General features: G+C 49.1%; 2 protein-coding genes across 2 annotated transcripts; both read left to right on the top strand.

The window, feature by feature from the left end:
• The first annotated feature begins 1,441 nt into the window (after window positions 1–1,441).
• Window positions 1,442–2,700, top strand: LOC115402784 (relaxin-3 receptor 1-like). The gene has a single exon (XM_030111372.1). It carries the CDS (start codon window positions 1,557–1,559, stop codon window positions 2,646–2,648), a length of 1,092 nt encoding a protein of 363 aa, XP_029967232.1. The 5' UTR covers window positions 1,442–1,556; the 3' UTR covers window positions 2,649–2,700.
• Window positions 2,701–4,914: 2,214 nt separating this feature from the next.
• On the top strand, window positions 4,915–14,728 carry LOC115403318 (uncharacterized). The gene is made up of 12 exons (XM_030112215.1): window positions 4,915–5,112; window positions 5,525–5,571; window positions 6,489–6,556; window positions 7,585–7,671; window positions 9,598–9,678; window positions 10,585–10,610; window positions 10,867–10,955; window positions 12,220–12,319; window positions 12,559–12,645; window positions 12,742–12,916; window positions 13,388–13,472; window positions 14,343–14,728. The coding sequence occupies exons 5-12, from the start codon at window positions 9,619–9,621 to the stop codon at window positions 14,690–14,692; spliced, it is 972 nt and encodes a 323-aa protein (XP_029968075.1). The 5' UTR covers window positions 4,915–5,112; window positions 5,525–5,571; window positions 6,489–6,556; window positions 7,585–7,671; window positions 9,598–9,618; the 3' UTR covers window positions 14,693–14,728.
• The last annotated feature ends 482 nt before the right edge of the window (window positions 14,729–15,210 follow it).

The following is a 15,210-nucleotide window of genomic DNA, read 5'->3' as shown; positions in this document are numbered from 1 at the left end:
CATTTAGACAGACACACACCATTCACACACGTTATTACATTTAGAAGCATCCAGTTATACCACCAGGGGAGAAAATATGAAACAAAAATAACAACGTTCATAATAACATAGAATGACAACAATAAGCAAAGGAAGCAGGGATTCACTGACCCATCAGACGGGTGCAGAACTTCTCCATTAAAGCCGTCGTCTTTACAGTGTTAGCGAAGCTTTTTATTTAAAGTTTTAGTTCTTCTAGAAGGTGGTTCCAGTTCGGTCTCTTCTCAGCCCATTTCATTTAGTGGATGTGGAATCTCCCCAGCAGTGTTTTTATTTGGGTTAACAAGGTTGTTTCCTTATTTTGGTGGAAGCTGATGTTGCAGCCAATCAGCTGGAGCTCCTGGGGTTCACCTTCTGTTTCCAGGGATGATTTAAAAGGTCCAGTTCAGGATTCCTCCGCTTGCTTTAGTGCTGCAGTAAACATGACTCCAGAGCCGATTCCGCCGGATTCCACCTGAATAGTTTTTTCTAAAACTAACAAGATTTTAAAGGATAATTCCACCCAAAACAGGGTTAGGGTTAGGTGTGGGATTTCCCATCCCATCATAACTGGTGTTGTGAGATGTGTCTAGTTATGTGTGTGTTCGGGAGCCCAGTGCGTGACTGAGTGAGAGAGAGAGTGCATGTGTGCGCGTGACCGGTGAGAGAGCGCGCGGAGCAGGAGTGTGTGAGCGTGCAGGAGCTGATGAGGACGGGCACGGCGGCCGGGGCAGATAGGAGACTGCTGTGCAGCGCTCAGATCTTCAGCTCTCCTGGAGTTCTTCTTTTTGCCTCCATTCTTAACGCCGAGGTAACCTGGTTTTCACCTGGTTTTGGGGAGTTAGCCCCGGAGGAGAAGTCATCCCTGGCCCTGGAGAAGGTCTCCCCTGCGTCCCCCAACCACGGTTAGGAGACAGAAGGCAGGAATGGTTAACACTTGGTTGAATCTTGCATTTGAACAAATTGTTATTCGCAGATGAAATAAGAACGCTGTAGATCTCAAACGAGGACGAGTCTGGAGGCAGATCTAGTTTAATGTGAGTGAGGGCGAGGCTGCCTCAGATCCGTTTGCTCTAAATCCTCAATGGAAAAAGATAGTTTGAGATAAAGGGAAGTTTACACAAGTTTATTCTTCCTTCTGCTTTATTTATTTATTTATTTATTTATTTATTTTTATACTGAAAGAAATTAAATTAAAGCAACCAATATTTGTTTTATTTTATTTTATTAATAAAACAATATGAAACAAATGTAAAAGCGAAAAGGGAATCAGCCGCTCTGTGCACGGAGCCCGTTACGCACGCCTCGTGCGCCCCAGCTGGAGGTCTTCCGGCCGCCACGGGACGCTGCGCGCGCCACAGACATGTCGACGTGAAATAATTATCACCTGATTGGTGTCGCGAGCGTCTGCGGTTCGACTGGAACGACGGAGGAGGCGCGCGCGCACTCTCAGCGGGCTCTGTTACGCATGGGCGCACGGTGCCCGTCGGTCCCCGGGTCGGTGAGGAGACGCTGCTGCTGATGCTCCGGGAGACGCCATGACCGCGGGGAACGGCAGCGTGTGCGCGAACGGCTCCGGGAGCGAGCTGGAGCTGGAGGACATCGACGTGACGGCGGACGGGAGCGCGGCGCTGCGGCTGCTGGTGTGCCTGGTGTACTCCGCCGTGTGCGCCGCGGGGCTGGCGGGGAACCTGCTGGTGCTCTTCTTCATCCGGGCGAAGGAGCAGCGCCGGAGGTCCCGGGTCGACTTCTTCGTGCTGAACCTGGCGGTGACGGACCTGCAGTTCGTGCTCACGCTGCCCTTCTGGGCCGCGGACACCGCGCTGGACTTCAGCTGGCCGTTCGGAGACGCCATGTGCAAGATCGTCCTGTCGGTCACCGTCATGAACATGTACGCCAGCGTCTTCTTCCTCACCGCCATGAGCGTGAGCCGCTACTGCTCGGTGGCCTCCGCCGTGAGGGGCGGCGGCGGCGGCGGGGCGGCGCGCGGGTGCCGCTCCGACCGGTGCGTGTGCGCGCTGATCTGGACCTTGGCCACCGTGGCCACCGCGCCCACCTCCGTCTTCTCCACCGTGGGCTCGGTGACCGGGGAGAAGCTGTGCCTGCTGCGCTTCCCGGGGGGGCAGCGCTGGCTGGCGCTCTACCACATCCAGAAGATCGCGGTGGGCTTCGTGCTGCCCATGGCCATCGTCTCCATCAGCTACGTCAAGCTGCTGCGCCTCGTGCGCAGCCGGAGCATGAAGACCGGCAACCCGGGGCGCAGGTCGCGCGTCACCCGCTCCGTCACCGCCGTGGTGCTCTGCTTCTTCCTGTGCTGGATGCCGAACCACGCCGTCACGCTGTGGAGCGTGCTGGTCAAGCTCAACGCCGCGCGCTGGGACAGAGCCTACTACGTGGCGCACACGTACGTGTTCCCGCTGACCGTGTGCCTGGCGCACGCCAACAGTTGCCTGAACCCCGTCATCTACTGCCTGATGAGGCGGGAGTTCAGAGACAAGCTGCGGGGTCTGGTGCGCGGGGGGCCGCTGCGGACAGCCGCCGCCGTGCGTAAAGCGGCCCCGGAGGGCGCTCGAACTCTGTGCCGGCACGCGGCCACGCGCGGTCGCGACCCAGAGGGGCTCGAACTGTGAGCAGAAAGCTCTCCCGCGCGCATTAGCTGTAAATGTCGGAGGCGCAGCTTCACCGTCGGTGCGTAATTGCGCACGGCGCTCGATCTCCTGCGCGTCGCTCCAGAGCAGCGAGCTGCTTCCTCTCGTGTCAATGTGAAGGTAAAGAATGTGACCTGTTTGTGATGAGAATGTAAATATACTGTGAAACTGAGAGTTCAGCAGCCAGAACATCATCTGGAAATAAATCAGTTTGATCGTATTTACAGTTTTCAGAATGGTCTTTTTCTCCGGGATGAATCGGCTGAACACAGTAAAACCGATAAAACACCAGAACAGCTGGGAAAACGGGCAATTAATGAAGTTAATTACTCAAAGAATAATAATGTTGCGGGGAACTGGTCCAATAAAACAGTTTTCTGGACAGACTTTTAGAAGGACAGGATGAAGGGTGAGAGAAAGGGGAAAAGAAAACAAGGATGAAAAACGAGGAAAGCAAAAAAAAAAAAAAAAAGAAATAAAATAAAAATTTGTACCTGGACATCATGACTGCAAACTCTGTCTTTGTATTGGAAGTGAGCATTTTTTTCTTCTATCCAGAAAATTAAGATGTTTTGTTGCAAGAGAGAAAATTTGATCTGGTGGAAAATGCAGAAACCAGCTGGTCTGGAAACTGAAGAGCAGAACGAGATGGACTGATTCAAAGCGTCCAGCGTCAACAGAAGAGAAGAAGAAGGTGCTGAAACTGTTTAATAGTCTAAATCAGAAGTGTTGTCTGTGTGTGTGTCAATAAAAATCTTCTCCGGCTGTTTTTCAACGTTTCTTCAAGAACAACCGAGACCGTCGTCAACAGACGTTTGAGTGGAAAAAGAGAAAAACTTCAAATGACAAAACAGAATTTAGTCTTCAGGGAGGTCTTGATCTGGATTAGAATTAGTGAAGGAAGTTACATCAGAGGAGGAAGATGCTCTAAAATCTGATGTTAAAGGAAGAAGAAGCTCTATAATCTGATGTTAGAGGAGGAAGATGCTCTATAATCTGTCTGGAGCTATCAGTCAGCTGTTGGGAAGCTAACGGCTCAGAGATGCTAGCAGCTGAGGCTAAGAATCGGTTTTCAAGTGAAAACAGAAAAGTTTTGTGTTTTCAGGCTCTGTCTCCATGACGACGGTGTAAACAGCCTCTCTGTTGTTCCTGGTTGTTCCTGCTTTTCCGACTCATTTTGGAGTTTTGAGTTCCTCCTCAGTCTGACGGCTGCACTTTACTTCACTCTCGTTTTTTTCAGAATAACAATCAGACTTCAGGGGAAAAACAATGGAACTCCTGACATTTTGGCGAGCAGCCAATCAGCTGCGAGCCCGCAGGCTGCTGGTGATTATGGGATGTCTGGGAGCCTGGAAAGGGCGTCTGCTGCCACCTGACAGTTTGTCACTGCGCTGGCATTTCGAAGCAGCGTCAGTGTGTGAAAAAGAGAGTGCTCGGAGTGATCAGTCCTCCCTCATCCCTCCATCCTCCACTTCTCTCTGCTTCTCTCAATGAAAACAATAAACAGGATCAAGTTGACCTTTGACCTGATTAACTTCAAGTTTCTGACCTGAGATCAGGAAAGAATCTGGTCTGAAGAGAAGAGTGAGGAGAAACAGAACAGAGAGGATGGATGGATGGATGGATGGATGGATGGATGGACGGTGATTGATGACGGATGGATAAATGGATGGATGGATGCATGGATGGTTGGTTTAATGATGGATGGATGGATGGATGGATGGATGGATGGCTTAATGATGGGTGGATGGATGGATGGATGGAATGGATGGATGGATGGTTTAATCATGGATGGATGATGGTTGGTGTAATGATGGATGGATGGATGATGGATGGTTTAATGGTGGATGGATGAATGGATGGATGGATGGCTGGATGGATGGTTTAATGATGATGGATGGATGGATGGATGGACAGTGGATAGATGATGACTGGATAAATGGATGGATGGATGCACTGATGGATGGTTTAATGATGGATGGATGAATGGATGGATGGATGGATGGATGGATGGATGGATGGATGGATGATGGTTTAATGGTGGATGGAGGGATTATTTATTTATTTATTTATTTATTTATTTTTTTGGGGGGAGGGGGTTTCCTGAAACATCCAGTTAAATACACTTCAAGTGAGCCACGGGCTGTCGCGTGTTTTGACATCCAGATTATGAACGAATGAGTTCCGCGCGCTGGTGCTGCAGGACGTCTCCGAGCTTTCAGAGCGGTCCCTGAACGCACCGCGGCTCCGCGGCTTCGCGGAGGTCAGGTGACCGGGGACAGGCGGCCCATTCTCGGCTTCTCCTTGGCTCTGGCTCCGATGTCGGGGGTGTTTCTGCCTGGAAGAAATGGACTCTGGCAATGCCGGAATTTGATCAGTCGCAGATCCGACCCGCCGAGTCTGTGAATGGCGCCAAAACAGGACCCTAAACCTAAATTTCAAGAAGGTTTGTGGCCGGGGACGGCAGCAGGGGGGCGGGGTTGTTATTGTTGTTGTAGCCGCTGCTGCCGCCGCCGCCGGAGCTCCGGAGCTATGTTCTCCAGAGCGGAGCGCAGGGGCCGAATCACCCCGCGGACACGCTGGAGAGGAAAGCGAAGCCACGTGAATTCCTCCGCGGTTCTCTCCGAAACGCGCTGTTTCCACCAAATCAGCGTCAAGTCGACGTTGGCGCCATGCTAGCAGTTAGCATGTTAGCTCCAGTGAAGTGACACAGAAAGGCTCCCCCGCTGTTCATATGACACAGTTTTAGGATTTAACTCTGTCCGAGGCTGCCCGGGGGGTCGTTACACTCCACAACATTGTGGCTGTTTTGTGTTTTATGCTGTATTTTTCTCACATTTTATTTTCCCTCCATTCAGGTGAAAGAGTCCTGTGTTTTCATGGGCCATTGCTCTATGAGGCCAAGGTTAGTGTGTGTGTGTGTGTGTGTGTGTGTGTGTGTGTGTGTGTGTGTGTGTGTGTGTGTGTGTGTGTGTGTGTGTGTGTGTGTGTGTACTCGTATTTCTATCCTTGTTGGGGCCAAATGTCCCCACAAGGATAGGAAAACCTGGAACGACGTGCCTTGTGGGACCTTTTTCCGGTCCTAATGAGGAGAAACAGTGTTTCTTGACCATGTTGTTGTTACTGATAAAAGTAAAAGTGCAAAAACATTTCTTTAGGGTTTGGCTTTGTTTTGGTGTCGGTTAGGGTTAGGGTAAGGGTCAGGGTTAGGGGCTAGACATGAATGGGAGTCAATAAAAGGTCCCCACAAGGATAGAAATACGAACCTGTGTGTGTGTGTGTGTGTATGTGTGTGTGTGTGTTGGTAAGTTTGTCTCCCTGTGTTTGTGTGTGTCCATCCCTGTGTGAATAAGGTTTATTCCCGTGTGTGTTGGTCTGTGCCTGTGTATGAGGACGGTATGTTCCTGTATGTTTGAGTGTGTGTGTGTGTGTGTGTGTGTGGTGGAATTAAATACACATTCACTTCCAAATCCCTCATTCCCATCAGCAGTGTAACCTACTTGACTACTTATGGAGGTAAAAGTAACTAGTTACACGTTATCATTTTATTCTCTTAGAGATCATTTTATTTTTTAATTCACAAATGTTTGAAGCCAACATATAACTGACACTGTGTCACCTTCACCAGCTCTTCGTCGAAATGAAATAATCAAGGAAAAAATGTTTTATCAGTGTAACTTAGTTTAAATCTTAAAGCACTGCAGGTCTTCACATTACAGTCTTTAACTGGTGTTTTGTGTACTTGTACCTTTTCTGAGTGTTTCTTGGGCTCGTGTGAAATATTCAGCAACTTTGGACGAATGCGCTCTGTTTGTGTTTCAGTGTGTGAAGATCAACATCAAGGAGAAGCAGATTAAATACTTCATTCATTACAGCGGATGGAACAAAAAGTGAGCCCTGTGTGTGTGTGTGTGTGTGGTGTGTGTGTGTGTGTGTGTGTGTGTGTGTGTGTGTGTGTGGTGTGCGTGTGTGTGCGTGTGTGTGCGTTGTGTGCGTGCGCAAGCTTTCCACCGCGCTTCTCTTGAAAGTCCAAAACCGAGTCCGTTTCCACGGAAACGCTGAAAACTGTCACTGGAGTGCCAGGACAGAACAGTTGTTTCCTCGCCGTTTCCATGGAGACGGGAGTCGGCGTATTTTCCCTAAAGTTGCGTTTCCAGTGTCTCCGACCACCGTCGTCGCGGAAACGGAGCTGAGAACGCAGCAGAGGCTCTCTGTTCTGAGAACGTCGCCGTGCTAAACGCGTCGATTCGTGCGCGTTTGCGTTGTTTTGTCCCGCCTGGCTCCATCGTCAACATTTCAAGTCTGTTTTTCCGCTTCTGTTGCGTTTCATCTTGTTTTGTTCAGTTTTCTCCATCTGACATTTCTTTTGCTTCAGTTTGAGATTTTTTCAGTTCTCACACTGTTTTCTGTTTCATTTCCGTCTCCTCCTGATCTTCTAGTCTGGTTCATTGTCTCTAATTGTACCGTCTCTGTGTTTTTAAACGGCTTTTTTTTTTTTTTGCATTTTTCCATCATTTTCACCAGTTTCCTTATTTCACGTTTGTTTTTAGAGAATACATTTTCTTTATCAGTAATTTTATATCATTTTTGTGTCTTTTGAATTGTTTTATGTTGATTTGATCCAGTTCAGGTTGTTTTTATTTGACATTTTGATTATTTTCCTGTGGAAATATATGTTTCTTTTTCACTTATTTTGTGTCTTTCTTGCTCCTGCGTCTCTTTTTTCGTGATCCTTTCAACATTCCTTCTCACATTTTTTCCTGCGCTGTGTTTTTCTTGCGTTTCGTGGCTGAGCACGTTGTCCTCCTTCAGCCTGCTCGTGGCCTCTCTTCACCTCTCCTCTGTTGTTGTGAGCGCTCGGCCTCCTCTCCTCTGTTCTTGAGAGGAAGTGCTGAAGGTCTCCTGTTCTCTCTTGCAGCTGGGATGAATGGGTTCCTGAAAGCAGAGTTCTCAAATATGTGGACAGCAACCTTGCCAAACAAAAAGAGCTTCAAAAGGCCAATCAGTAAGTGTTTTTCCACCACTGAATATTTTAATCTTCTCATGTCTTTAAGAAAAGAAGCAGACGAATCTTTTCACTCCTCAGAGGAGAAACTTTACAGACTGAGCCCAGAAACTCTGAACCAGACTCAGACTCATACCCCTTTCCCACCGGCCGAAAACCCCGTTTAAACCCGCTGATACCCGGCTCCTCGTGGCAGTAGGAAAGGCTTTAAACGGGATTCCGACCCGGGCGACTCGTGTTTTAATCGGCTCGCCCCCGATGGGCTTCAGTGTGGAAAGCAGGTGAAAAGCAGACCCGGGTCGACGCAGTAATTTAGTTTACGTGATGATGTCGCCGTAGCGTGGCTACGTTAGCACGCTAGCTGTTTTTAGACGTGGCGTGAGATTTCCTTCGTCAGCATGACCCAGCGTTGGCAAGACAGCGAGACCAGAGAGCTTCTCTTGATCCGTGGGGAGGAGGAGATCCGTCCACAGGTAACGGGGACTGAGCTCTAGTACATTGTTTACTTTCGCTTTGCTCTGTCGCGCTGATGATGTCATCAACGTGGGACACCATCAGCGTGGGAAAACACAGTCTGCAGGCCGTGGGAAAGGAGTCAACTGCCGATTGTTAGCGGGTCGAAAACACGAGTTGACCCGCCACCGAAACGAGCAGGTCGACCCGCTAACAACAAGGCTCCTTTCCCGCCGCCTGGAGACCCGGGTCTAGCTGCCTGCTGGCGAGCCGCGTCGCTGCGTTTTGCCGCGCTGATAGTGTCCCACGTTGATGACATCATCAGCGCGACGGAGCAAAGCGAAAGTAAACAATGCACTAGAGCTCAGTCCCCGTTGCCTCTGGACGAACCTCTCTGGTCTCGCTATCTTGCCAACGCTGGGTCATCTTGACGAAGGAAATCTCACGCTGTGTCGAAAAAACAACAACAAGCGCGCTAACGTAGCCACGCTATGTCGACATCGTCACGTAAATCACCGCGTCAACCCCGAGTCTGCCTTTCACACTCTCTTTCGCCCCTCCCACTAAAAGCCGAATGAAGCGACCTGTTGAAAACCCGGGTCGGTTTCAGGGTCGAAATGCCGATTAAACCCTTTCCACTGCCACGAGGAAGCCGGGTGTTAGCGGTTTAAACGGGTTTTACGCCAGTGGAAAGGGGCTATACACACACACACACACACACACACCACACACACACACAGTAACCGATTACACACTTTGGATAATCTTCAGCCCGAATAAACATCCCTGTAAAAACCTCTGACCTTTGTAATTTTCAAATTTTTGTAAATGATGTTAATTCTGTAAATCGTCGCCATATTTATTGTGTTATTTGTTTGTGTCTTAATTCCTCCTATTCATATTTTAAACCTGTGCCTTTTCAAATCTGTCCCTTCTTTTGTCTGTTTGCACCCGAACCAAAAGAAATTCCTCGTACAGAGTACTGTACCTGGCAATAAGCCCGATTCTCACTCTGATTCTGACTCTGAAGAGACTCAGACTCTGCTGAACCAACACGTCAGGTTTGACGTTACGTAACATTACATTTCCAACTTTTTGGTTTTTGGCCGTCAGTCCACCTGACTGAGTTAGTTATAGTAAAAGGAACTTTACAAATGTTGAATTAATCCTCTTTTAAATCAATAACACAATATAGGATTAATTAATAATAATTACTTAGGTCTAGTTTTGTGAGCAGATTTCTTGAATTATCTGTGTTTCATATTGGGTTAGGGTTAGGGTTCGGTGTGCTTCAGAGATTCGTCACTTTGTCGCTGCCTGAGCTGGAAGTGAAATGTGCACAGAATGTTCCCGAGACGCGTCCGTCCGTTTAATCAACCCTCTAGTTGAACGCAGCTCTATATTTGCTGGTTTCATGACGCTCGGTGTGGAAGAGCTTTCTGTTCTGACGGTTCTGCTTCTTTCCTTCCACAGGGACCATTATGTGAGGGAAAGATGAGGGGTTTTAGCGCCGAGCAAGAAGATTGCTGCTGTGCAGCAGAAAAATGTCGACCTGTAAGTGTTCAGGCGGCGCCGCGCTCACAGCCGCTCGCTCCTCCCACTGCAGTCACTTCACCTCAAGTCCGACCAACAACAAAGGTTTTCTCCCAACATTGACAGGAGTTTACTGTGAACTCCTGCTCCAACTGTTTATTCGGCCTTTTCTGATTGAGAAACTGTCAGTTTTGGGTTTCTGCTGCAGTGATGCATCATGGGACAGTTTAAAAGGCACGGCAGCAGCCCAGAGTAATCAGATTACAGGAAGTGCCCCGTTGACACAACGGTTGGCGTGACGACGCCCCGTTTCAGAAAAGTTTCACATTTACACTGCAACATGTTTCCATGGAAACGGCAGAAACACACTGAAAACGATGGCAGGTCACCAGTGGTTTGTTTTGGTAAAGAAGCCACACGCGCGCACGCACACACACACACACACACACACACACACACACACACACACACACACACACACACACTGCAGTGGAAGAACACAGACATTCATGTGGACAGACCGCCATGTTGGATTCAGAAAATTTGCCTCTTTCCCCCGTTTCCATGGAGACAGAGCGTTTTTGAAAGGTTGCCTAATTGCCCCGTTTCCGTGGAAACACAGTATTTCTCAGATGTGGCCTTTTCTGTGGCAGCGTTGTCATGGAAACGGACCACGGAGTGCAATGAAAGTTTTTGCGTTTTCACTGGCAGCTGTTGCCGTGGAAACGGGGCCCAGAAACAAACAGAACCAGTCATAAAGCACCAATCAGGGGAGGTGGAGACATTAAAAAAAAAAAAAAATAGACAAAACAAGACACTGATTTAAAGAAGGTTCTAAAAGCTTTGAGCTGTGACTGAAGAGGAAGAAGGCAGCTGATCACGTCTGGCTGAAGCGTCACTCATGATCTTTCTCTGTTCTCATTCTAGGAAAGTGAAAAAGGCAAAACAAAAGAGTAAGTAACGTGGAGGAGAAGGTGAACCTGTGTTCCTTTAACTGTCTGACGTACACGAAGACGATCCAGATTATGTTTTCAGATGTAAAGTGTGCTCGGTGGTTTATTCTGATGACTCATGGAGGGAAAATGCAGTTGAGTCCATTTTAGTGCCCGCCGCTCCATCAGGGGCGCCGCGGCTCGTAGCAGCTCCGGTCGGGACTCACTGTCCTCCTGTCCTCCTGTCCTCCTGTCCTCCTGTCCTCCTGTCCTCCAGCGCCGGGGCCGGGCGAAGGCACCAGCGGCGGGGAGCCGCCCCAGGGGCCCCGCAAGAAGAGGGCCCGGGTGGACCCCACCGTGGAGAGCGTGAGTGTCTCCGTCCACCAGGACACACTCCTTCTGGTTCAGTGGCGGCCAGTAAATGATCCTGCAGCTGGTGCATTGTGGGTTTTAGATTTAATTTAGCAGACGCTTTTGTCCAAACCAACATGCAAGACAGACAAACAGACAACATCACACTCGCATTCAAACCTTGGGGCAGTGTAGGGTCAAATAACCAGACATGCATGTTTTGGGACCGTGGGAGGAAGCCAGAGAACCCGGAGGAACACCCCCCCCCCCCCCCCCCCCCCCCCCCCCCCCCCACACACCTTTACTTTGAGGTGTGAAAATGAGTTTTTTTTGTTTCTTCAAAAAACAGGAAAAGAAGGACGGATTTTTCTAATCCTAAAATCAAAATTCTTTATTCATAAATGCAAATACAGCAGACAGAAGCCGTCGTTTACCCACTTCAGAAATGTTGTGCTCTTAAATAAAAATGTTAAAAGACTATGGAAAACAAAAAGGCTGTAAGAACTATCAGTATCTGTGAGAAATTTAAACTGTTTGACAGAAACTGATGGCTTATTGTGTCCCCCTGGCATCATGTTTGTCATGTACGTGTATATTTACAATTAAAAAAAAAAAAAATCACATGAAGCATGGCGGTCTCCATGTTGATCTGTTGTATCCGGTGGTGCTGAAGGAGTGCAGTATTCTGCTGTAAAAGCGGCAAAAGGCTGGCAGCCTTCAGCAGGACGTCTGCTCAGCACAGCGCCATTGTTGTTGTTGTTTACAGTGTTTTGCACACTTGTTACGACGTAGCGCGACGACGCCAGCGAATCAGGAAACGCTCCAAAACAGGAGGAATTACGGAGATGCGGATTCAACAGTTTTGGGATCTGTTCACCCTGGGACCTGGCTTAAAACAAGTTTGGTTTCAGATCCACGGAATGCTGAATTCGTGTGGATGACAGGGTGAACGGATCAAATGTTTCTGAGGTTTGGCCTGGACTCGTCTTCGTGTGGGTGGGGCCTGAGTCTTTATTTTTTCAGGTCATGGCTGTGTTGAAGTAACTCTGAATCCCGGTTATTAAACCAGACGTGAAGTATTCTAGAGACTGATGGAGAATCCGTCTCTTATCGGAACCACCACATGGTTCCTGGACAATGAATGAATAAAAACTCCACCATGGCCGCAGAAACGAGCAATATTCACTGAAAGTACTGACAGAAAATCAAAGATCAAACCACTGGACTCACAGCTGCCATCTAATGCACATATTTACAGCTGTGTTGTGTGTGTGTGTAGGAGGAGATGTTCACCAACCGTGTGGAGGTGAAGGTGAAGATCCCGGAGGAGCTGAAGCCCTGGCTGGTGACGACTGGGACTCATCACACGGCAGAAGCAGGTGGAGGAAGTTCTCATGGTCACTGCTCAGCACAGTAGAAACTCGCCGTGTTTTTAATGAACACACACGTCTGAAATGGTGTGAAGTGTTTCTGCTGGTGAGGAGGAGCAGCCGAGGGTCTCTGCACAGCAGTCAACCTGGAAAATGTGGTCAAGTGGGAGGAGCTAGACGAAGGAGGTAAAGTAAATGGGCCCGAGGACAGAACCCTGAGGGACGCTGAACGTCTTCTCCTGTTGCAGCTGTTTCATCTTCCTGCCAAGAAGAGCGTGGAGACGGTGCTGGAGGACTATGCAAACTACAGAAGTCAAAGGAAACTCCGACAACAAGTGAGGCCCCTCGCTGTGTGTGTGTGTGTGTGTGTGTCAGGATGGGATCGTGAACGCCAGCGGCCCGCCTGAGGCTCCGCCCCCTTGTCTCCTCAGGGAGTACGCGGTCAGCGAGGGTGGGTGGCGGGAATCCGGGAATACTTCAACGTCATGCTGGGAACGCAGCTGCTCTACAAGTTCGAGCGGCCGCAGTACGCTGAGATCCTGTCGGAGCGGCCGGACGTGCCCGTGTCTCAGGTGTACGGCGCGCCGCACCTGCTGCGCCTCTTCGGTACGACCCGGTGGGCGGGGCTTAGTCTGCGGGGAAAAAAAAAAGGCGTCTTTTTCCAGAGTGTTTATTTTGTGACAGTAGCAATGTGTGAAGCAGCTCTAGAAAAGAAATCCACCCGACGTCTTCTCACGAAACCAGACGGAGCAGAAAAGGACTCCAGTCTCAACAATAGTCCGGTCTGCTGCGACGTCCAGTGAGACCAAACCAAACACCGGGAGCTGCTGGGTTCTGCAGGTCCCGCGGCTTGTTGGGAGGCTAATGCTAGCTAGCGAGTCCTGATAGCCCAGCTTGCCTCTCGGTGCTGTTAGTCTGACGTAAACGTTGAAAAATCACTTTTTTCTTTGATGTTTTGATCATCGTCTTGTTGATTTGGCCAGATTGGAGCCTCTTGGGGACTGGTTTTGGCCCACGTGCCTTATGTTTGACATCCTTCTGTGTGTGTGTGTGTGTGTGTGTGTGTTCCCGGGACAGTCCGGATCGGAGCCATGCTGGCCTACACGCCTCTGGACGAGAAGAGTCTGGCTCTGCTGCTCAGCTACCTGCAGGACTTCCTCAAGTAAGCTCCGCCTCCTGAACCCTGCTCGCCACAGCGGCTCCGCTCTGTCAGGGCAGAACGGCCTGATGGGAGTCAGGAAGTCGCTTTTCTGCTAAGGAAACAGTCTCTGCAGACTGTAACAGGCGCTTCTGACTGTAACAGTTCCTGCTGACGGTAACAGTTTATGCTGAACGTAACAGATACTGCTGACTAACAGTTTATGGTGACATAACAGGCGCTGCTGACGGTAACAGTTTCTGGTGACGTAACACTTCCTGCTGACTGTAACACTTCCTGCTGACGGTGACAGTCCTGTCGTGCAGTACAGAGAACGTTCTGCTCAGGTCACACTGTTAAACTCACACCTGCTGTTTACAATCTTAATCTGATCCTGAAACAGTCATAAAAAACTCTCTGGGCTTCAAAGGACAATGGATGACAAGAAGCCTGTCAGTCACATTGTTACCATGGCAACAGTGAGTTCCCCTGTGATTGGCCGAGAGCTGAAAAGAGGCGGCGTTTTCTGATGACTGCTGTCTGCTTCCTGGTTCTCATAAAGTTCAACGTCAGGAACACCGTGAGGAGAGCCCGGTGTGTTTCAGCTCCCAGTATAAAATGTTGACACATGGCTGAGCGCTGCACCTGGTTGTCATGGAAACCTGGCGTCGCTTCCTGATGCTGTCCTCTGATTTGAGCTCTGAGTGATTGGATTCCTGCTCTGAGTGTCGGCCGGTGTGTGTTGAGTAGATGAATGTGTGCTGAGCAGATGATTGTGTGTGTGTGTGTGTGTGTGAGCTGAGCAGATGAGTGTGTGTCGTCCGTGTCCTGGGCGGACGCCCGGTCACGCCTCGGCCTCCATTGTTCTGACGGCGGCTGCTTCCTGTCCTGCAGGTACCTGGTCAAGAACTCCTCCACGCTCTTCAGCGCCGCCGACTACGAGGTGGCGCCGCCCGAGTACCACCGCAAGGCCGTGTGACGGCACACACACACACACACACACACACACACACACACACACACACACACACACAACACACACACACACACACACACACACACACACACACACACACACACACACACACACGTGGTTCGGAGGAGGGAGCGGACTCGGTGTGTGTGGTCCTCTCCTCCACCAGCTGTGTGTGTGTGTGTGTTCTCACACTCTCTTTTGTTGCATGTGTGTATTTATTAGTGTTTGTCTGCCTCCAACCACGTCGCTCTTCTTTTGTATTTTGTGAATTTGTATCGACTTGTTAAAAAAAAGTTTTTACACAACTGCAGCGGCGTTTCTGTCGTCTGTGTGTGGCGTCAGCAGGGTGTGTGTGTGTGTGTGTGTCTGACACCCAGATTGATTTTCTGACACTTTTCGCTGTTCTGGTCATTTTTAAAGATTTTTTTTTCTCGGATTTCCCGCTTTAACCTTCATGTCCGTCTGGACCTTTACTTCTTCCCCATTTTCTCGTTATTAGTCTCCTTTTTTTTTTTTTTTTTTTTTTTTTTTTTTTAAACTTTTGCCTGTTTTTGGTTTTTCTTCTTTTCCAGTTTCCAGCCTTTTTTTTTTTTAAATCAGAGTGGAAAAAATTAAAAATGAAAAAGTTGTGAAAGCTTGATGAACGAGGTGCAGCCCCCCCCAAAAATATTTTTTTTAAAACACGATTAATCACATTATTTCTGTAGTTAACCACAATTAATCATGCTGTGAATGTAAAGTAACTGGCGGTTTCAGCGCGGAGACTGACCTGTGGCGACAGAAAGA

Source organism: Salarias fasciatus, chromosome 1, assembly GCF_902148845.1.
Source record: "Salarias fasciatus chromosome 1, fSalaFa1.1, whole genome shotgun sequence".
Taxonomy (NCBI): domain Eukaryota; kingdom Metazoa; phylum Chordata; class Actinopteri; order Blenniiformes; family Blenniidae; genus Salarias; species Salarias fasciatus.
Note: the sequence above shows the minus strand (reverse complement) of the source record. Positions and strands in the feature narration are given on the sequence as shown.